The sequence below is a fragment of the Diplotaxodon limnothrissa genome, linkage group LG7 (genome assembly GCF_057381915.1).
Source record: "Diplotaxodon limnothrissa isolate DT_005_m linkage group LG7, D_limnothrissa_male_GT1.1, whole genome shotgun sequence".
In the NCBI taxonomy this organism is placed as follows: Eukaryota; Metazoa; Chordata; class Actinopteri; order Cichliformes; family Cichlidae; genus Diplotaxodon; species Diplotaxodon limnothrissa.
This window is the reverse complement of record NC_140602.1, coordinates 1,589,420-1,611,655: the sequence shown is the minus strand read 5'-3', so window position 1 is coordinate 1,611,655 and position 22,236 is coordinate 1,589,420. Positions and strand designations below refer to the sequence as shown.

Sequence of the window (22,236 nt, the reverse complement as noted above, 5' to 3'; positions counted from 1 at the left end):
GATATATTTACATTATTGTACAAAACAAAAGAAAACATAAAAAGATCGACCGTAGTGAGGTTAATTCCATCAGTAGGCTGGTTCTTAGTACATAGTAATAAACTGTTTGCTTTACAATTACACATGTATCATGTATCAATGTGTAAAATATGCTGAAGTTAGGAGATGTTGCTACAACCTTACCCAGTATCTTTGTTCAAAACAAAACTTACACCAACACAACAGAGTCAGACATGTAAGGCATCTTTCAAGTTTACAAAAAGAATCCGTAAACATTCAGCAAACAACAACAGCAAAAACATTTTCTCCTTTCCTGTTTCACAGAAAGACAACAAGTTCAATCCTGCAGAATTTACTCATCGTAGCTACAATGAATTTACTCACATAAACTCAGTGCAGACGATGAAAATGGGCCAGAAATCGTGGGACTGACAGTTTCCTGTTACATTACATGAGCTATAAAACTTAACTAGTACAATGTGTTAAATGCATTAGGCTATAATTATAGATATTATTATTTAACGATCATTCAAACTATTGAGACCCTCCCTGAGTTTCTTCCTGTTAAAGGGGAGTTTTTCCTTCCCACTGTCGCCAAGTTCTTGCTCATAGGGGGGGAATCTGATTACTGAGGTTTTCTCTCTAATATCATCGAGTCTTTCCCCTAAAGCGCCTTGAGGCAGCAGCTATTGGGATTTGGCGCTATACAATTGAAAATACATTTAAATAAATAGAAAGTAATCACGACTTTTTTTCTTTCCTCTTCCCGTTTCCTTCATCATCACTGATTGGCTCCTTCGTGACTGTGTCGCTGTGGCACTCAGAGGGTGACTGAGGCATCGCAGAGTACCGACACCGGGAAGCAGAGCGAAATGTCGGAGAGCCGGCAGACATGGGTGATGGCGTGTCCACTTCCCTGTCAGGTTCCAAGCTGGAGGCGGGGGATGGAGGTGGGAGGGGGGAGGAGATGGACGGCTGGGAAGGGAAGAGGAGAGTAAATAAATCTTCTATTCAAAGTAGATGATTTGCTGGGTTAGCTCAGGGTTTGAGCATGTTTACCTGTAAGGAGATGCTGGACTTGTTCGTCTTCTCTTTGACTTTTGCCAAAGCGCCTTTAAGTCCCGACGATCTCTCCGTCATCTCAAGAGCTGCTTTCAACAGTTTGGGCGTCTCTGCCCTGACAGGAGCTGCTGGTACCAGAGGGGGTTCCTTAGCCTCTTCTTTAGGTTCAGGTTTCTTTCCTTTGTTAAGCATCTTCCTGTGTTTGAGACAAGGATAATCCGGCTAACGACAACTGTAAGCAGAAAAAAGGGGGAACTCGAGCTGCCCTGCATAGTCATACCTTCTTGGGAAAGCAAAATGTTTTAGCGGTTTTCCAATCTGGTTTTAAACCCTTTCATAACACTGAATCAGCCCTTTTAAAGGTTTTCAATGACATATTTTTAGCTACCGATGCTGGGACTGTGCTGCGTTTGATACAGTGGATCCTTTTACTCTCTCCTTTGGAGCACTGGGTGGGCATTAGGGGCACAGCACTGGAGTGGTGAACTTTCTGTGTCGTCCTCCCCTCTTGTGTGGTGTCCCACAGGGCTCAGTTCTAGGCCCCCTCCTCTTTTCTTTATATCTGTTTCCTCTTGGTTCTGTACTGAGAAAGCACAGCATTGCTTTCCACTTGTATGCTGATGACTGTCAGATCTATGTCCCTCTAAAGAAAAAAGGCAGATTCCACACAGCCCAGTGTGTTAAACCAGCTGTCACAAACCTGGGGGTCAAAGTGGACTGTGATCTGAAGTCTGACAGTCAGATTAAGGCAGTGGTAAAATCTAGCTTCTTTCAGCTGAGGCAGCTGGCTAACATAAAGCCAGTTCTTTCACAGCAGCACTTTGAGACAGTGATCCACGCCTCTGTTAGCGGTCGGCTGGATTACTGTAATAAAATTCTTTTAAACCTCTCCATGGCCTTGCCCCATCTTATCTCTCTGAGCTAAGATGTTGTTTTCTTGCTTGTTTTCTTTTAATATAGGGCTGTTTTAATTTTTATGTATTATGTGTTGTATATATTTATTAATTTTTGCTGTTTTCTGTTATTCTTTTGTTTTTAACTGATTTTCTGTACAGCACTTTGGTCCTGTGCTGGGTGTTTTAAAGTGCTTTTGGATTGATAGCTACTTGAACTGATGATGGGTGGCCGACAGCACCGGAGCGTTTGATGAGCTGGCAGTGAGGGGAAATCATACAGTACAGATACAGGACAAATATTATTTCTATTCATATTCAACCTGGCTTTCTTGCGCAGCAGTTTCTTGGACTCTGGATAGTGGACCAGGATCTCATTCAGGTCTTTTTTGTCCAGGATGAATAGATTGGCAAAGCCATGAGCAATCACATTGGCTGTGCGCCTGTTACCACCGCCGACTGCAAGCAAGCTACCAAACAAAGAGCACTGTGGTTAAAAACAGCATTATTTAAAAGAAAGGTGCATTTTTACATTTAGGAAAGAGGAATTTCTCTATAAGTGTAACTGTTTGATTTGATGTATAAAATGGTTCTGGGACCTTGGAGTGTGACCATCACAGTTTTTGGCTCTGTGCTTGTCTGCATGTGTGAAAACACTGTAACTCTGTTTGAAAACTTTTACTCTTAATTGTGCGCCACGTCTTTACCTGATTTCTCCAAAGACTGATCCTGCTCTAAGAGTGACAAATACAGTCTTCCCATCTGGGCCTCCAACCACCTGCACCTCTCCAGCCTTTATGATATACATCTCCCGACCCACCTCGCCCTTAGACAAGTGAAATACCCGAGCCAGGTGATTAGACAGAGATCAAGCAAAAAACATCAAACTGAAAATATTTGACATGATTCATACACCAGAACATGGAGAAATAAGCACATGTACCTTTTTGCAGACATAATCCCCCGGGAGGTAGACGACAGAGCGCAGGCTTTTTAGCATGTCGAAAATCATCTGTCTGTCACAACCCTGTCAGGAGGGAGAGCCAAAATAAAACAACCTGGCGTCACTTCTCCAGATGCATAAAAGTATTTTAAAAAGGGAGATTAAGTGAAGCCTACCAGTATGTTCTACATTTTGTATTTCTAATTCCTACCTGAAAAAGAGGGACTTTGCTCACAATGGAGTAGCTGACATCTATCGCTATGTCCAGACGCATTTTATCTGGCAGCTGATTCAGCAGCTCCTGCTCGTCTGGACGGTAAAGGAAGAAGCAAAGGGTCAGGTGTGACTGAAACATTGCATGCGTAAGATGAATGCAAATATATCACGTCCTCCTCACCCAGCATGCCTTGTGATTGCCAGGTATAGTTATACCAGGTTTTGACCCGGTTCTGGACGTCTCTCGGGATGCGGTAGGAGGACATGTATTTAATAGTGCTGTCCATGCAGCTGCGGTAGTAGGTTTGACTTGCTGTAGCTGCACCGACAACATCGCGCATCTGACAGACAAATGAGCAAAATGAGGATTATTAGTGTCCCGAAACAATCACAAGCTTTTAATGTTACACACGTTTGCCCCCTTTCTGATTTCTATTTCGATATTTGTCACATTTAAATGTTTCAGATCATGAGAGCAGCCCAGACCATCACGCTACCACCACCACTGTGGACCGTTTGTATGATGCTCTGTGTTAGTCTTACACCCGTCCACACAATATTTCCCCAAAGTCTTGACAATCATCCAGACTTTTTTTCACTCCTTTGGAAGCTTCACCCGTTACGTCCTGGTCTAGGAGTACAGGAGCGCAACATAAGGGTTAAAAGGAGAGTGACCCCGGCCCGGTCCCCAAAGTATGGAAGCCCGTTTCCGCCACTAAAAAAAAAAAAAAAAAGGATCCATAACTCAAAATTTCGAGTTATTTTCTCTTAATTTTGAGTTACTTTCTCGAAATTTCGAGTTATGGATACTAGCTTTTTTGTTTTTATTTAGTGGCGGAAACGGGCTTCCATACCAAAGCCATATCCAGAAGCCAATTTACAAGTTAAGGTGGTTTTATTGCTACCAAAAACCAAAAGCTTTAACTCCGGGGTGAACAAAGGCCAAAATAACAAACAGAACAAGCTATTCCAAAAACGGAGGTGCTAGCAAACACAAGGCAAGCGCTACTGCTAACTCCCTAACTGAATAAACAAGAGAAGGAAGGCAGTCCACGCCTTCTGCTTCAGAGCCTCTTTATAAGTGAAAGCATCTACACACTGTATACAAAACTTAGCAATTCTCTGAAGTCACACACAGAAGTTTATCACAGATAAAGGTTTGGAGGCGGAGGACAGCTCTGCTGCTGTCAGGGGGAACAACTGCTGGAGAGAGTTTTTAAAACAGCCACTTGATGATGGAACCAATCAGCAGCTGCCAGCTCTCCAATCAGGAAGGACCTGCAGAGACTCTTAAAGGCACAGGACACACAGAACAAAATCCAGCCAACGTGATCCAAAATATGGCCAGGGCCATAACACACCATAGTTCCAGGCTCTTTAACGCTGGAGTCCCAAAGCCTTAGAAATGCACTGTAACTCTTTCCAGACTGACAGGTGCCGATGACTTTCTTCATGTTTGTTTACATCGTGCAGTGATGAGCTGCTTTCTGTTAGCGGACTTCGCTTTGTCAGACACGTTCCAGTGTCGGCCTGGGTGCGGTTAGTGAAACTGAACTCAACTGTCAGTCGCAGTTAATTCATCATTTAACCAAGGGTCAAATACTTTTTCACACAGGTGCAGGTAGATGTTGGCTTTGTTTTCATCATTTAAAAACTATTTTATACTTACTCAGGTTATCGTTGTGTAAAATTAAAATCTGTTTGATGACCTGAAACATTTAAGTGTGAGAAAAATATTTGAAAAAGAAATCAGGAAGGTGGGCAAAGACTTTTTCATGGCACTGTACATGAGGCGCACGTGTGCGCCTACCTGTCCAATCATGATTGAGAAAGCAAAGACTCCGATAAAGTAGTTGATGAGTTGGAAGATGATCTCAGACAGGGTGGTGGGATCTGGCAGACCCCCAATGGTAATCAGGGTCTTCACTGCGAAGTAGTAACAGCGAATGTAACTGAGAAGAGAAACACTCTGTTCTTATCTTCAAAGCAGTCATTTGGTTAAAAGACACATGGCCGCTACTAAAAACAGCCCACCAACCTGTTACCCTCGCCATTGTACACCCACTCAGTCAGTCCCAGTCCTATGAAGTCAGAGATCCAGTAGTAGAGACAGGCATTAAAGTGCAGACAGTAAAGAAGATAGGTGGTGGTACGAATCACCCTAAGAGACGGAAAACACAGGAAAATACATGAAATGCATATCTAACAGCAGATTGGTTCTGTGACTCGGTAGCTTTGTATGTCTCTTAAAACTTTATTTCAAAAAGGAAATGAGGACAATGCAGTCACAATTTTTCCTGCCACTCGAGTGCTAACATATCAGGACACGACCAATGCAGTGTGACGCTGACCTGTAGATATAGGCTTTGGTCAAGATGGCCTCTAGACGATCATTGAACTCAAAGAAGGACTTGATCTGCAGATATGGAAGGAACATATTTGTAGAGCTTAGTATTTGAAACTGTGACGAAACTGTAAATGACTGATTCCTAAAACTAAAGGTGATGTGGAGCCCAGGAAATGAGCGAGCAGTGAGATTGTTGGAGGAGACGTTCGGTGTGTGGTGTCAGGGTTTCACCTTCAGCAGCCGTGGTAAGCGGAGCAGAGGGTTGATGCCAGTTTTAAAATAGAAGAGCTCAAGGGGAACAAGGCTGGCCACATCAAACTGAAAGTGAGACGACAGGATCTCACTTTAATGACTGATTCTACCCAGAAAACACAACCTTTGACATGTACCTCACTTTCTTAATGTTTTACCTTAAAACGTTTGGTTTTCATGTAATTCTTTCTCATCTCCTTTTGGTCACACTGTAACAAAAGCAAAATGTGCACAATTATACTCTTAAACTACAACAAGTGTCCACATTACTCCTTTGACCCACTCACCACTATGTCCCCTCCACGCACAAACTGCAGGCGCGGCTGAAAAACAGCGATGTCCAGGATGTAAATGAGGTCACACAGGTAGTCGGTTAACAGCCAGTAGTGAATGTTGTCCGGGGTTTGGTAGGGGAAGGCCCAGCGCACCGGGATGAACCACACGTTCCAGTTCCAGGCCAGAGACACCAAAAACATCCAGAGCACGTACATCAGGTCTGACAAGAGGAAGAAATCAGGGAATTAAGTGAGTGGACAGTTCACAGAGGTGCAGAGTGTAGACCAGGAGAGACTGGATCGGTAACTAAGAAAGCATCAGCTACCACCATGCAAGATCCAAGTGCTATTAAAGAAAACATGCAAAAGAATAAGAAAAGATAAAGTCTCACAAAGAAAAGTAAATGATTGGAACACGGGTTTCTGTAAAAACAGGACAATGCAGTCGTTTGACCTTTTCCCAAACCTCACATGATGTCATGTTTCTCGTGTTCTTTTCCTTTAAAGATAAGAATCAAAGCACTTGATAAATGCGTGTGGGGTTGTTTCTCAGAAATATCTGGTCCGATTTGTGTGGCTTAGCCTGTGGGTGTGTGTGAGGTATGATTCCAGTAACTGTCCAGCACAACACTGAAGGCGGTAGAGGGTGACGCATTCGCTGGGTTCTCACTGGTGAAAGGGTCGATGCTGGCGGGGAAGCGGAATCGCACACAGGCTCGTATCCACCGAGGTGTTTTCACCTTGCAGCAACGGCCAGGCTGCTCCTCCTCCGTTCCGCTCTCTACTCCTCCTCCTCCTGACGGACCTGCTTGCGTCTCGTTCTCATCTGGCGGCTGAGCTCCAGGAGCAGGCTGAGGAGCTGGAGGCTGAGGAGGAGCTGGAGGAAGGAAGAGCCAAAAAGAAAGAAAACAGTGCCTTCAAGACAGGATTCAGCAAAGCTTTATTACCTTCTTAGCATTTGGTAGACATTTATATAAATACTGGAACAAATAAAGTGTTAAAGGTTTATCCACCTGTAAGCAGACCACAGGACTCTACAGCTGTTTACAGGGTGCCACAGATGACATGTTGGACTTTAGCACAGGTAAAAGTGACACAAAGGGTTAGCTCTGACCAGCTTCTCACTGGGTGCTACAATAACAGATGCTAAATGTAACTAGAAGCTGTCGTGACAACAAAAGAGAAAAATGCGATCAGCCTGTTGTCAGAGGTGTTTGTGGCACACGTGTGCACACAGACCTTAGTTTGGTTTTATTAGGATCCCATTGGCTGCAACATTTTAGCAGCTTCCTGGGGTCACAAATCTTTATACACTGACATTTCTCTGTAAAACAAACCCCCTCGCTAAAAACAAAGCACTGATTTATCTGTTTGTCTTTAAGACTGTGACCTACAGGAAGCTACTTTGGGAAGGGCTTAACTACATAGTGGGATGAATGAGGGACACTGTGGGTAAAACTCTGTGGGTGGCTGAGGAGTGGGTGGCAGAAGCTGCTCACCTGTGTGTGACAGTCACTGGGCAGTTTTATGTAATTTTATCAGTCTTGTGTTTGAGTGGCAGCTTTCATGGCTGTGCAAGGCTCGAGATCTTCGTACCTGGAAGTGAAGTGCACCGTGACATCCACACACACATGCTACTATCCACATACACTGAAATGTACCGGCAAATCTTTTTGACTTCTTTTGTTTCTCGAACGTGTGTCAGTTCAGTTTGTGTGCGAGACTCACAGGTGATAATGCTGTCTTCATCCGAGCTGTCTGGGTCGATGAGTTTCTCCTTGGCCTTCTCCGTTCTCTCCTTAAACATCCTGACGAGCTCCTGAAGCCTCTCGTTGACCACCGTGCTGGTCTGACTGGCAGAAGATGCTGGACGTTCTTTCAGACTTGGACATGGAGACATCAATTTATTTAGATGATGCCGATTTTTCTTATTGTAAATGTCACTTATTTATCTTGGTGTGTGCACGCTCACACGTCATCTGTGCTGTGCAGGCTGGACTGGCTGGGCCAGGCTCTGACGGGGATGCTTGCCTCTTCATCGTCATCCTCGCTTTCAGAATGAAGCCTCCTGCTGTCAAAGTCAGGCAGACGGGGCAACTTTGAGACTGTGCTGCCTTAGTCACATTATTCTCTTTATTTCACACAGGAAAGCCTAACATCACTGCAGATTATGGAAAAGCTACATGCAGCTATCCATGTCAATGACTGTGAAAATAGAAATGATGACTGAATAAATAAGTGAGCAAGGACTCAGATGGGAAAGTGCACGGATAAAATATTAGAAAGTGGATGAAAAAGCAGCAGGACACCAGTAAGGATCGGATATCTTACATCTTTGTCCAGACGCTCCTGCGATTCCTTCCACTACTGTCAAACAGAAGAACGGCGTTTCAAGCAGGGAAAAACACGGAGTTAATCCAGGACACAGATAAGGAAGTCTAAATCACTCACAGTAATGTGACCAGCAGGTGACACAGTGATGAAGCAGGATTGTGATGCATTTGTTTATTGACTTTTGCTACGTTATGAAAACAACCAAAAGCACAAAGCCGTGCAAAAGTAGAAACAGTGCCATCACAGTTTACAACAGAACATCACAAGACACAGCAACACAAAACAGGAAGCGCTCTTTCCAAACCACTCATAAAACAAACTGTTTTCTGTGTTCTGCATAAACTGTACGTGCCCGTTTCCTTGTGTGCGTAATCTTTTTGGCAGCTTTCAGAGTTTTTACGTGCAGAAAGGATAGGATATGTTTCTGAGTGCACACACATTGTTCTGCAGGACACTAAAATACAGACAAAAGCAGCAGCAGTGACTCTGGAAAGACTGCAGAGCAATAAGATGGACAGTAGGGGGCAGTAGGATGAATCACAGAAAGCATAACAGACTGTAGGAAGTGTGAAGCATTTCACTCCAAAATGGAAAATGTAACAATGAAAGACATATGTGACAATTCTGACAGCAAACGCCTTTTATGATGAAACAACTGCATTTCTGTTTTTGCTGCTACAAATATTTGGATGAAAATGCTTCACATGACAAAGAGAAGCTCGCACCCAGATCATGTATCCCAGTGAGTCTACTTCTTATTTCTGTGTTATGAGATATAATGGCAGGATTGCATATATGCTACACAAATACATCTATAGTGTCATGGTGGAAGTGGTCACTGTTGGAAGAGCGTGCACAAAAGCCCCAGGAGACAATTCAAACAGGATCCTTACTCTTTATCTCCTTTACTGTAGATGCAAAGCGTAAGGAGAGAGAAAAGGGTTAAAAATATTTAGTTGAGATGAACTGAGATCAAAACGTGAGTGCAAAATGTTAAACGTAACACACACTAGTCTGTTGATAACATACAACCAAAGCTGCATTTACAGACAGAGAAAACAACAATATTGATATTGTTCAGCATGAACGGTGCCCTCACAGACGTGCTATGGGCACTAATCTGCCCCCGTACCATCTGATTACAAGCTGCACAGCTGCTCTCCTCTTTAGGAGGACGCGGCATCCACGATTTCCCAACACGGGAAAGACAGCAGGACAGCTTCTTATCTTCATCGTTTAGTGTATCTTACAAAAATAACATCTAACAACGTATCGTTAAATATTTAGTGTTTAATTAAATCTTACAGCGAGTTTTATAGAAGCCAGTCAGTTAAGAGCATAATTATTTTAGTTAGTGATCATATTAAAAATATGGATGTTTATGCAGTTTTACTGCTGATTCAGTCTTCTGCTGTGAATTTGTAGAGCAGTGTTAATCGTGTAAACCATGTCAGTGGATGGTGGTGTTTATGAGGTCAGCGTTTCACATGCGGAGCCATCCATAATGGAAAAATGGAAAATGTTGCCCCTTTAGTTTCCCAGCTCGTCACTCGTTGTTGTGGCCGTGAAATGTTTCAGAGTTTTTTAGGTAAATTAAATTGTCCCTCAAGCTTTTCGGCTTTGCCGAAACAATTGTAATAGCTGTAAGGAAACACCTCCCTCCAGCTGCTCACTGCGTCAACGCGACGTGCAGTTACATCCGTAGGCTTTGCACCTATGGGATAGATTTAAAGTATAAATCCCCTGTTAGCTCACCTTTGACGACCTGAAGGGGTCACAGGAACAGTGAGGGTTGTAAGCTTTGGGTCCTGTGGGGTGAGGATTTGGGGGATTTGTTCTTCCCCTCCTCCTCCTCCTCCTTTTGCTCCTCCTGCCCTCTCATGATCAGAGTCAACATCCTCTACATTAACAGCTGGGCGAAGGCTGATGTTGGAGCTCTCTGGAGAAACAGACATTTATTTTCATTTAGTCAAGGCCAACCGCATCACTGCAAACAGGCAAAACTGATGCTGCAACGTGAGCGTCACGAACTACTGAAAGTACTGCAAAACACAAAACAAGTAAAGCAAAAGACAAAGCAGGTCACGAGTATAAGCAGGAGCAGGGCAGGCTGGGAGAAAGGTCGCGACCTACAGCGGGCTAATGAAGAGGATTCACGCGTGAACTAGGCCATGTATAGACGCCCTGGTAGTGAAGGACTAGTTTACTAATCTTGCAAGCCAAACAATCTGGTTAATCTGGCTCATGATTCACTGGCACACTTCTGTCAACAGTCATTTGACAGACTTCATCAAAGTGATGAAGAAAATAGATGGCATCAGTATATTTCAGTCCTTTGGAACACCTTAGCTCCGTGCGGCTCTTTACCTTACCCGTCTATGATCTGAGCAAACTCGGGGTCAGAGGTGAGCTTATTCGAGGAACGACAAAGCAACACAAAAAGACACAAAAATGTACTTCAACAACACAAAGAGCTACTTTTTTACCCTGCACAGACTCTCGAGCTAAACATCTGAACTCAAGCATCCTTTACTGATGGTTCGTATTTGATTTAGTGTCAGATACCTGCCAGGTTGATTTTAGAGTCTGTCACATATGACGAGACGGCCGTTTACTCGCATGCAGTATGACTGAGTTCAGGATGTACAGGGAGTGAGAGGACAGTGAACGCTACACTGATGTGGATTCACCTGCAGGTCTTATTGCTGAGATGTCTGAGTCATCTTCGATGAAGAATGCTGGGTTAGATAGACCAGACAGCTGATGTGATAGGGGTCTGGGTTGCTTGGAAGGGGAGCTGACGATGGGCGGCAGGCGTGGATAGGATGGCACGTTGGGCAACTCGAGGATGCTGCCGTTAGGGGAGGAGGGAGAAGGGGATCGGGATCGCAGCTGTGGATGATGAGGAGGAGGGAGAGGGGAGTGTCGCACGAGCCGGCTCAGTTCTACATCGTGCTGACTGTTGTCTTGTTTCTGTTTTTGCTGTTGTTGTTGTTTCTTAGGCATCTTGAGGCATAAGGCTGTTGAGGTGGTTCCGAATGTTCGTGAAATACTGCTGCGCCAAGCTCGGAAACCGGGAGAGCTTCTGCGGGACGTTCGGGAGGCTTTGGGAAATACCGGACAGACTAGGGCCCACTGAGACTTCCGAGCTTTGGGGCAAAAGCTCGGTGAAAGTCTGGGCAATATTTCGGGGAACTTGTGTGAGTCTGATCTGGGAGAGCTCTTGGCGTATCTCTGGGGGTAGGGTGGGTAAGTACTTGGTAAAGTCAGAGAGCCGGGTGGGTAGTTTAGGCACCGAAGGTATTTGGGGAGGAGTGATGCCGTTCTCTTTGAAGAATGCGTTGATGTTGTCGAGGCACTCAGAGGTGAAGGGAATGCGCATCAGGCAGCTCTTAAATGCATCGCAGCTGACTGGAGCTACAGAGAGAGGGCGACAGGCAGATACAGTAGGAGAAGGGCACTGCTGGCAATCAGACAGTCAAGAATGACAATATCAGACTTCTGGTCTCCAGATGAACTCTGCAGTCACACTCAAGCAGTGAATGAATCGACTATTTAAAGTCCAAAGAGATGAACTGGCGTTACAGTCAGATAAGCAATCTGAGACTTTCCTGAAAGACAATAAGAAGACGGTACATACCACCGCAGTCATCCCCAGTAGCTTCCTCCTCCTACAAAAACACACGCACAACAGTTGGGAACTAGTAACCAGTTATCCGATGAACATTATTATTCGATTTCTTGATAGTAACTAAAAAAAAATCTTTTTAGCTGTACTGAGTCAGTCGGGCAGTTTAGCATGACAGAGTCAAGAGTAACGCAGTGATACGGCCCGGGATGTCAAACGTTACTTTTTCAGGAGCCTTGTCAGCGTTAGCAGTTTGACCGACGTCTTCGTTTTTCTGCGGCTGCTCAGTGATGGGCTCAGCTTCTGGAGGAGCTTCTGGGCTCTTGGTTTCTGCTTCTAGTGCTTGTTCTGGCTTAGGCTCAGAAATCTCCACTGGTTCACTGCTCGGAGGCGGTGAGGTCGAGGCTTCTTCCTGCGGCTCTAAGATCCAATAAGCAGGGGTGTCACACTCAAATACACAGTGGGCCAAAATTCAAAACTGGAACAAAGTCGCGGGCTAACGTTAATATGAAAAAAAACTTCCTCCAGATATAAGAATGAATCTTTTCTTATGGACTCAAACAGGTTTTGCTGGAAAACTGAATATGGAACAAGCAAAGCTTAATACTAAACAATATATACATTAGCTGTATAATACCAGTAGGCCAGCTCTGATAGTCATTTGGTATGGCTTCGCAAATGTAATTAGGCTGCGGGCCAAATTTGGCCCGTGGGCCAGAGTTTGACACCTATGATCATACACACAGCACAATGTCCTGCATTTGTAAATACTGTTCAGAAGAGTGTTGACGTTACTTAAAGATGTCACGCTGAATGAGAGAAACTCCTCTTAATGATAAAAACATTTTTAACATATATTTGAATTGCATCTACCTGGCTCGTTGACGGTGGGCTCCTCAGTCTCAGCTTTCTGCTCCTCCTGGTTCTTCCTGCAGAACAACACAAGAGAACGGGTTGTTGGGCGGCCCAGGAGCGACAGGGAACACAGCTGTCCTCTTATGGTGACCCAAGTCACAGCCAGAGATGGGCAGTAACGCGTTACTTGTAACTCGTTACTGTAATCCGATTACTTTTTTCAAGTAACCAGTAAAGTAAGGGATTACTATTGCAAAAACGGTAGATTACCGTTACTTTCCTGTAGGAACGCTGCGTTACTAAACTGATTTTTTGCGAGAATGTCTCAGGACAGTGACATAAGCGAGTGTGACGTTCATGACAACAGCTGTGTGCAGATCAACAATGGATCATATATCAAGTGCAGAGAGAGTATGAGCGTGCAGCATTTAAAGCGTGGAAGTACTGACCTTACTTTGAGTTTGATTCCATAAAAAGTGACAAAAACATTAGTGTCCGCTGTGCGTGGGAAGAAAACTTCTTTTTACAGCGAAAAAAACCCCTAAACTTCCAACAAGCACCGAGTAGCTACGACGTAATGGGAAACTCACAGAGAAACTCGCGGATTCTTCCACTGACCGCGGCACACCTGCACCAGGGTAAACCTCCGCCTACCCCACTCCTGCTTTACAGGTGAAAATAGAGCAACAGGACCGCTGAGTCTTTGACTTTATTTATTTTCTGCTGTGTTTTACTTGCATCTATTTGAAAGACTGAGTGTAAACACAAAAAATATTTTATTTTATGTGCTGGAATGTGCAGAAAATAGGTTTAAATGTTAAACTAATTTCTTCCAGTCAGAGAATGTTGCATATAATTTAATGTTTGCTTGATGCATAAAGTTAAAAGATTAAAACTAATAAAACAAGTTTTAAAAAGAGACTTTTCCATCTGATTACATTTTGTATGATGGATTATGTAGAAAAAGTAGAATTGGGCTGAAAGATCTATCACTTTATCACCTCTTCAGGTTGTAAGTCGTGTTTTTAAAAAGTAACTAAGTAACTAAGTAATTAATTACTTTTGAAAATAAGTATTCAGTAAAGTAACGGGATTACTTTTTTGGGGAAGTAATCAGTAATCAGTTACTGATTACTTTTTTCAAGTAACTTGACCAACACTGGTCACAGCTGGTTGTGTTGGCAGATTCTTACAGTGCTGTTATTGTTAGCTGGACACATACTGCAAATGAGGATTTGGACCCTAATAGGCTGTAAACTGAGTGTGTGAACTGCTTATTGTGAAAGTCAATTTAATCGTAAAGTTTAGGAGAGGTTCTCCTCTGTTTTAACGTTATGAGATTACAGCAAAATCACATTTCATAGACTTCAATTATGACAGAGTTGGTTCCTGCTATTTATTTTTATATTTCAGCAGGTTCCAACGTGACACACATAAACCAGGTTACAGTCATTTAAGCCGTCACGCTTTTTACTGGATATCAGAAATATTTGTTGTGGATGAAGAAACTTCAGCTTCTGTTTTCTCTCTTTGAGCACAAATTTACCGACTTTGTGACCACCTGTAGCAGAAAAGCTCACTCTGTACACGAGTTACTGTTTACACATGAAAAACGTTAGTTATGATAAATAGAAACTCTGTAAGCTTTACCGTCACGTTTTTTTAAATAGGCTGTGTTTACCTTTATTAGTCCCGACAGAAAAATGTCCACCAGCATCGACACGCGTTAATTCGGCTGCTGAGACGCATAAACTGCATCAGGTGGTTTTAGGAATATGAGAAAAACAACGAGGAAAAGGTTCTGTTCCGATATGTCCGTCCATCTTTAATCCAGGGACGCGGAGCAGCTGCAGCAGGTGCGCGGGGTTACCGGGGCAACAGCTGAGAGGAGGAAACGAGGCGGGCGCGCGGAGGTAAGAGGGTCCGCTGTTGCCAAGGGAAGCTGTGGTTGCTACGACACAGTGATGTGATGCAAAGATCACATAACGAGAACCCGCGGGATTTGGACCTGCTGATAACAAAATGACCGTGCTAGTGTCGTAACAGAGAGTGATTATTTATTTCTTTATGTCCAATATCGATGCTTGTATTGATAAACAGACTTTAGTCAACAAGATTTACAAAGGAGTTGAGCTACATGTCACCGTGTCTGCGCTCTGTTCTGCGTTATAATAAACTGTTATGGTAGATTTGTTACTACTTCTATTGCCCATCTTGTACTGCTGCTCACTCCTGCCACTTACATGCAATTACGTGCCCCCCCGACACACACACACACACACACACACACACACACACACACACACACACCTCAATACCCGTCACTTTCTATTTCTCTCTGTAAAGTTTAGTTTAGTGCTCAGAATGTCTTTATTTAAACATGTGTACATTTATATGTATAATAGTCTGTTATACTGTTTTATACTGCTGAGAGATTTGTTGTTGAGCTTGACACATTTCATTGCAATGTTGACCCTGTGCTAACTTGCATATGACAAAGAAAGCTGAAACTGAAACTCCCTTAAAAACCACATTTTTAATGTCAAGATCACTTTTTACGCGGATAAATAAAAGGACATAAAATTCACTTTGCTAGAAACTGATGGTAGCACAGGCCTGCAGACGTCCACACATTAAACTGCCCAAAGGTATAGAAAGTAATAAAGTTTATGAAAATGCATGACGTTGCTGGAAGATGCAGTTACACACTATTCTATGTGTATTTATTAGTAGAACATCCTTTATTTCCTATCAAATAACCTAATAAAGTCCTGACTGCAGCTTAAAGTAACCTGTATATTATATTGTTGCATTGCTACTTATTTTTCAACAAGCTGCTGGATCAATCGGGGGAACAGCAGCAACAACATCAGCATTTATGCACATCTGCTATGCACAGCACAAGACTACTATGATATGCACGGTGACACAGACAAAGTCCTACAACGACGTTAACAACCAGGAAGCTCTTATTTGAATTCTTACTCTGGGGCTTTGCTGATCTCCACCTCGCTCTCCTCTTCTAGCGGCACCGGCAGCCTGGTCAGAGTGGACATGGAGCCTCACGTCAAATCACAAACAGGCTCTCGCTGCCAAAGCTAACCTGAGCATATGTTCAAACTTTTGCTCTGGGTACACCGTCTTACTCGGCTTCAGGCTCCTCCAGGAGCTCTTGACTCCCCAGCGAGAGCTTGATGGACTGTCCCTCACTGGCCATCTGTCTAACGGCCATCTCAGCTGTCTGCCTGGCAACCTCTTCAGCCATCCGGGTCATCTCCACCCTCTCCTGAAGCAGACTGAAGGAAAACAGGACAAAATGCTTGTGCTGTGAGCTAAATATCATTTGATGATAAAGAAAATCTCGTGCCTTACATTAAATCAGGTTCATTTCTCTTTGTTGGCTGTTTTCATTGTCTTAAGGTGTTAAATATGACAGCAGAGAATATCTTTAAAAAAGCATCCAGGTGCTACAATGATGGATGTAAACATTCAGTATCTGATAAGGGACGCAGCTGTTTCTCTTCATTTGTCCGCCATCCTTACCGCTCCTCCATGGTAGCCAACGCCACCCCTTCGGCCTCCTTCTTGATGTTTTCAATAAACGGCGTCCAGCGGCCTGTCTGGGTCTCTGCATCTTCCAGAGATACTTTTGTGGCACTCTCTGACGGTTGTGGCTCCGGAGGGGCGGCGCTGCATTTCTGTGACTCCACTGAAAGCGACTGTGAGGGTTGTGTCACTTCCTGTTGCTGCTGGGGTGCAGGTGATGGTGGAACCAGGGATGCGGACGGAGCTTGAGCTTTGGGAGCATCTGCACATTTGTGCTGGCCCTCGTTGTCCGACTCCACGTCTTCCAGCACCATGTCTGGTTTGAGTTTGGCTGATGCTGTGAGAGGGCGATAAGCATGAGAACTGTTTGGTTGGTAAAACTGGGGGATTTAACCTTAACTAGTATAATCCTGTTATAATTCTATTGGGCTGCGAGGATCGTCAGCTGCGATTTCATTGGTGGTAGGAAATGTTGTTGTTGTTAGGATTCGAAGACCTCTCAGTTATCGGTGTTATTGATGAAAGCGCCACAAAATCAGTTCACACACTGATCCTTTATTATTCTCACTTCATGCTTCCATTACAGTGTTTACTACATTCATTTGCATGACAAGCGTGCTTCTCTTAAATCACAACACACCCCCAGGCCACATTTCACAGTTCAAGGCTACACAGCAGATACATACGCAGATCAAACCAGCCTCACGCTGCAGCTCGTCTTACACTGAGTCGTGCAGGCTCTGCTTGATGTTAAGTTTTAAATATACAGCAACATGACCAAGAACCAAACTGAGCTCAACTTTCTTTAAGCAAAAAAACACAAAATATTCTGAAGAAACAGGACTAAAATTAAATACGCAGGTCCTTTAGAGACACAATAATAACTGAACATAGCTGCCATTTAATCATCATATCAAGGATAAAAAGGTGTGTAACTCTATGGTAGGTACGTCAGGATTGTTACAGTGTCTCTTGCTGCTGTTTTTTATAGTGAAATGGCAACACGAACATACGACGCACCCTGACGCAGGGAACGTTACAGTAATGTCACAGCCCGTTTTTGGAGCTGCAAATGTAATCACCAAACCATGACTGGACATCACTGTTACAGTCATTTAAGAGAAAAAAGCATTGAAATGATTTTGGGTGCACAGCCTACAGTAATTTCAAGCAAACGGCGACTTCTAAAAGCTCCGGTATGAAACAGGAAATGTGAGTATTACAGGATAAAACACATTTTCTGTGTTATATTTAGTTTACATTCATATTAAACTGCACAGAGTACAGTAAGGTGAGTTTAAGATATTACTATGTTCATGTGTGTTCATTCACAGCTGCCTATAGTCCCTATTGTCTGCTGACAGTTCAATGAGCCTATTGGTCTATCTGTGCGGGTCAGAGCATCCCCCAGTCGTCTCCTCCTGCTGTTTAAGGGGCTCGCAGCACCTTCCCCCCTGAAACAGAAGGAGAAGAGGGACTGAGTTAGGCTCCGACCGTCCGACCAAAACACCTCTTCATTAACTATAAGGAAAAAACAAGAAGCTGCTTCAACAGAAAGTATGCATGCAAGAGTCTGCAAATGTCACACTGATGCAGAGGAGCTGTTCAAAATCAAAATAGAGTTTTTACTGGTGATGAGACGGGTTCACTCTGTTCTGTTCTTTTCTACAAACTCTACGCTCTTCTCTAGAATTAGAAAACACAGAATAGTAATCCAGCTGATTGAACTGTGAACTGTGGCGCTCAGGATCCAAAAGTACTGACAGGAAAAACTCACCTTTCTGAATGAGTTCAGGTACCGTCTGAAACAGGGGACACATAAATCAGTAGATGGCAGAAGAAAAATCAGGTGTCAGGGTTTTGTTGTTTGTTCCCCACAACTTACAGTAGCTTCATCCTTGGATGGAGAAATAGGCTGCGGCATCTTCAGACCCAGCCCTGACACAAACCAGTTCACCACACTGTGGAGCAGAAACCCAAGTGTCAGGAGTGTGCCGCACACTGTGCAAACACATCTACCACGAGCAACCCCCAAAATGCTGCTTTGCTAAAAAGGAGGCACTCTCAAGTCCCGCTTCATCCACGTGGATGTTATTCAAGACTTACCCAGAGGCCTTGCTTTCAGTATCCAGTGAGATTCCACTGAGCGATTCAGGCGGCGGAGACAGAACTGTGGAGCAGACAACATGAAGCACTTTACAAAAAATATATCCTCAAACAAAGTCACAGTTTCTGGCTGTTAAACTGGGATTTTCAGGCTTTCTTTACTTTTATCCAGAGAGGTGCAGGAGGACTTGGTTGACGGTTCCACGGGCACAGCACCAGGGGGCAGTATGACCGGCTGAGGAACTATCTGCTTTATCCAGGTCACCACACTGAAACAGAGCGTGCAAGGGGGCCTCCTGAACGTCTGCAGAATATTTAACTCGGTGATTTGTGTCATTAGTGTGTATTTAATATTAGGACGCCTGTAAGTGTTTGGGGAGCAATTCAGACAACGCGGTGCAGATTATTCCTCGCTACGGCTGCCATGTGTGCACGTGGAGCAGGAGGTGGTTTACACTCACTTGGGAGGAAAGTGAGGGGCCAAACTCTCTGTGTCCTCGTCGTCTGACACCATCTCCACCACAGGGATGTGGGGAAGTGGATCGAAATCTGAGTTTAAACCCCCCCACAAACATTTCATTCATGCATTTTGTTATTAACTCACTGCATAATCATCAAGGGTGATTTTAGAAACATGCATGCAGTGTGTTTGCATGATTGTGGAACGTACCTGGCATCGTGGCTACGTCGTACACCTGGAACAGCAGACAGAAAGAGATTAAAAGAAGCCGTAACACAGAGACGATGGCAGGTGCAGGATGTCGGTGTTTTGTTTATCAGTGTTGGTGCCCTGGTTTAGATAGCAGTGAAGGTGTTTAACAGGATACCCCCCAACTTCCTTTATACCCTTGATCCTTATATGCGATTAGTCTTTTAAGCCTGTGGGACAGCATCACGCTGCTTCACAGTGTGGCTGATTTAACTGTTCATTGAACTCCATTAAACACTCAGTAAGTTTAGTGTTGGTGTTGTCGTTTCCTAAAGACAAACATGCTGCACAGAGACGATGTGCTCATAGGACAAACTGACACTTTTTAAATGTTAAATATTCTCTGGCTTTGTTTTCTAACCTCCGTGTGCTCCTCGTCCTTCGAGTCCTTCTCAGTCTCTCTGTACTTGTCGTCAGGCTGAGGCAGCACTTTGGTCAGACCCTGAGTGACCCAGGTGATCACTCCAGACCTGACAGGGAGGCACGATTTCATTTGATTTCATGCGAGTTCATTATAAACTCAGCACATGTTCAGTCATACTGTACCTGTCTCCATCTTCTCCGGACTGAATATATAGAAACAAAGAGAGAAGAATAGAAAATAAAATGAACCTTAAATAAAACAGCTCAGAAAAAGTGCATCTTTACACCAACAAAACAAATGCAATGATTGTGACACACTCGTGTGTGTTGGTTCATCAGTCACATGGTTGGCGAGGTGATCATGAGGAGGTCCTTCTGCTTTCTTATAGTAATTTGAACTAATAACTGTACAAGCTGCACAAACTCAGCTGATAAAATAGCTTCACGTGAGGATTTCTTCATGAGAAGGAGCCACAGTGGTGAGTTTATGCATGCTAGTGTCGCTGGAATAAAGCTGTTCATTAGCCTCATTTACAGCAGCTCCTTAGGACACGAGCCCCCGGCAAACTGTGTGAACATTTGGTGTTGGAAAAAAGGTGCTCTGTTAGAAACGCCTTGAATGATGATGTACCTTATAAAATATTATTAAACTGTGCTCAGGACATTTCCACATCGTAAGGGAGACGAGCAGCTTAGATTCTGTGTTTTATAGATCATCTCCTACGACTACGACTTCACAGAAACTCACTCCAGTCATCTGCAGACTTACCTTGGCTTCAGAGTTGGCTCTGCTGAGTCGGGGGCTGCCCGCAGGCTGTGGGAGCGCGCTGACGAACCCATTAGAAAACCAGCCCAATACTCCAGTCTGCGCTTGGCTGTAAAGGATGCGCACGCAGACAGGTAGAAGTCAGCAACTGTGCACGCCGCGAGACACAAAGATGCTGATGGACAAAAACATTTACCCTTCCTCTGAAACCTCGTCTGCATCTTTCAGTGCAGCTGTCTTCACTGCAGCTGCAGGAGAAGTTAAAGACATTTGCTGTAGATCCATGTGCACGTATAAAGATAAAGGTGGAAATAGAATAAAAGGTTACAGATAATCCTCACCCGCTTTATTTTTGGTTGGCTGCAAGGAAAGAAAACATAGACTGTTAATTACTCTGTATGAGTGTGTGTGTGTGTGTGTGTGTGTGTGTGTGTGTGTGTGTGTGTGTGTGTGTGTGTGTGCTGTCGTACAGCATCAGGGGTCTTGGCAGCATCGTCTGTCCCAGCATCAGGAGGCTGGGGAACCACTTTCACCACCCAGTTAAACATCCTGTTGAAGTAAAACACAGAAACACACAGTCAGCCTCTTAAAGAGCCGCTCATCAAACACGGCTGATGGTCCTGATGATAATGATAATAAATCAGTAACTCTTTACTGGTGGCTTCATTAAAGCAGCTTCTTCAGCTGCCTGAAAGAGACGTTCAGCTGCTTCATTGTTGCTCACACACTGTCAGCTCACAGGAGAGACACCCAGAAATCAGGATCATGCATGCCATGCAAAGCCCACACAGAAGTCAAGAGTTAGAGGACGTTAGGAGGCAGGACTTTGTTCCAGCAGCAGCAAACCATAAGCTGCTTTAGCGAGAGGCTCCGCGGGGGGTCGATCGCTCAGAAAGGAAGAAATGTGGGAACGAGAACATTTGAAGCGGCCTGTGCGCACGACTGAAGATGGAGTGTCTCAGAGCCTCCAGGAGAGCCACTGTGCTGACTGATCTCACTCATATATGCACGAGTTATCCATATTGTCCTCGGTGACAGTTCATCAGCCCACTGAGATAATCCTCATCAGCAGGGGGGAGACGTCAGTAAAACCGGAGGATGTCCTGCACCGTGATCTCACCATCCAGGACACGAGACAAACGCTGGGATTATTTCTAAATGTCAATCACAAGATTGTTCTTTTAAAACATGCGTTTTAATTTTCCTTTGTCAGCATCACTCGAGCCTGGCTGAGGGGGCAGCTATCAGTGATGGTGAGCTAACGAGGGCCGGTCTTAAAGATTCATTCATTCAGCTGCATCTACAGGTTGGCTCTAGACACATAATACAGCACAACAAAGGTCTGGTAAAGGCTTCACAGCGCTCGGAGCTGTCGTGTTTTCAGCAGTGGGAATCGTTTCAAGGAAGAATCCTCTCGTGGATGATCCACGGAGAAGACTTCTTTGAAAAACTGTGTGAGCTGCTGTCGTCCCCATCAGCAGAGATCAGAGGCGCCTCTTCTCAAATTTGTGGCATTAAATAGTGCAACTCTGGCCCCAAGTAATCTACTAACTGTCATCCTCAGTGCCTAGGATCAACTCATATCCTTATTATAAATGGTCCCTTCACTTATAAAAAAAAGGAAAGAAAAAAGAAAGAAAATAGTTCAAGATTATAATTTAACTTTGATTGTATTTAGATTTTTATTTTTTAAAGTTCAAATTAAAGTCCCGGCTTCAAACAATCTTTAAGGAGGGTCACACGCTCACTCAGCACAGGAAATGAAACCACATTAACTTCACCGGTTGTCTGCTCCATCAGGTTTTAAAGCACCACCTACGTAACCCACAAAGTTCCACATTTCACTGTGTACGTGATAACAGAGCTGCGTTGCTTACCTGCGTGCCTACAGGTGGTTCTGCATGCCGGTGGTACACGGATCTAGAGTGTGGCACAGCCGGC

General features: G+C 44.1%; 1 protein-coding gene across 1 annotated transcript; it reads right to left on the bottom strand.

The window, feature by feature from the left end:
* Positions 1-741: 741 nt before the first annotated feature.
* LOC146627524 (uncharacterized) lies at positions 742-22,236 on the bottom strand. Its single transcript, XM_085358925.1, has 37 exons — positions 22,173-22,236; positions 20,766-20,844; positions 20,637-20,655; positions 20,492-20,543; positions 20,299-20,404; positions 19,713-19,732; positions 19,528-19,636; positions 19,128-19,152; positions 18,919-19,006; positions 18,620-18,726; positions 18,458-18,521; positions 18,237-18,312; positions 18,129-18,153; positions 16,349-16,688; positions 15,952-16,101; positions 15,791-15,844; positions 12,824-12,879; positions 12,174-12,370; positions 11,963-11,993; positions 10,078-10,261; positions 9,216-9,230; positions 7,961-8,059; positions 7,717-7,871; positions 6,659-6,865; positions 6,001-6,209; positions 5,872-5,922; positions 5,693-5,779; positions 5,466-5,530; positions 5,153-5,275; positions 4,925-5,066; positions 3,296-3,455; positions 3,110-3,207; positions 2,899-2,982; positions 2,663-2,781; positions 2,279-2,425; positions 1,060-1,258; positions 742-975 (listed from the first exon to the last, which is right to left on the bottom strand). Exons 2-37 carry the CDS (start codon positions 20,841-20,843, stop codon positions 742-744), a joined length of 3,975 nt encoding a protein of 1,324 aa, XP_085215051.1. The 5' UTR covers position 20,844; positions 22,173-22,236.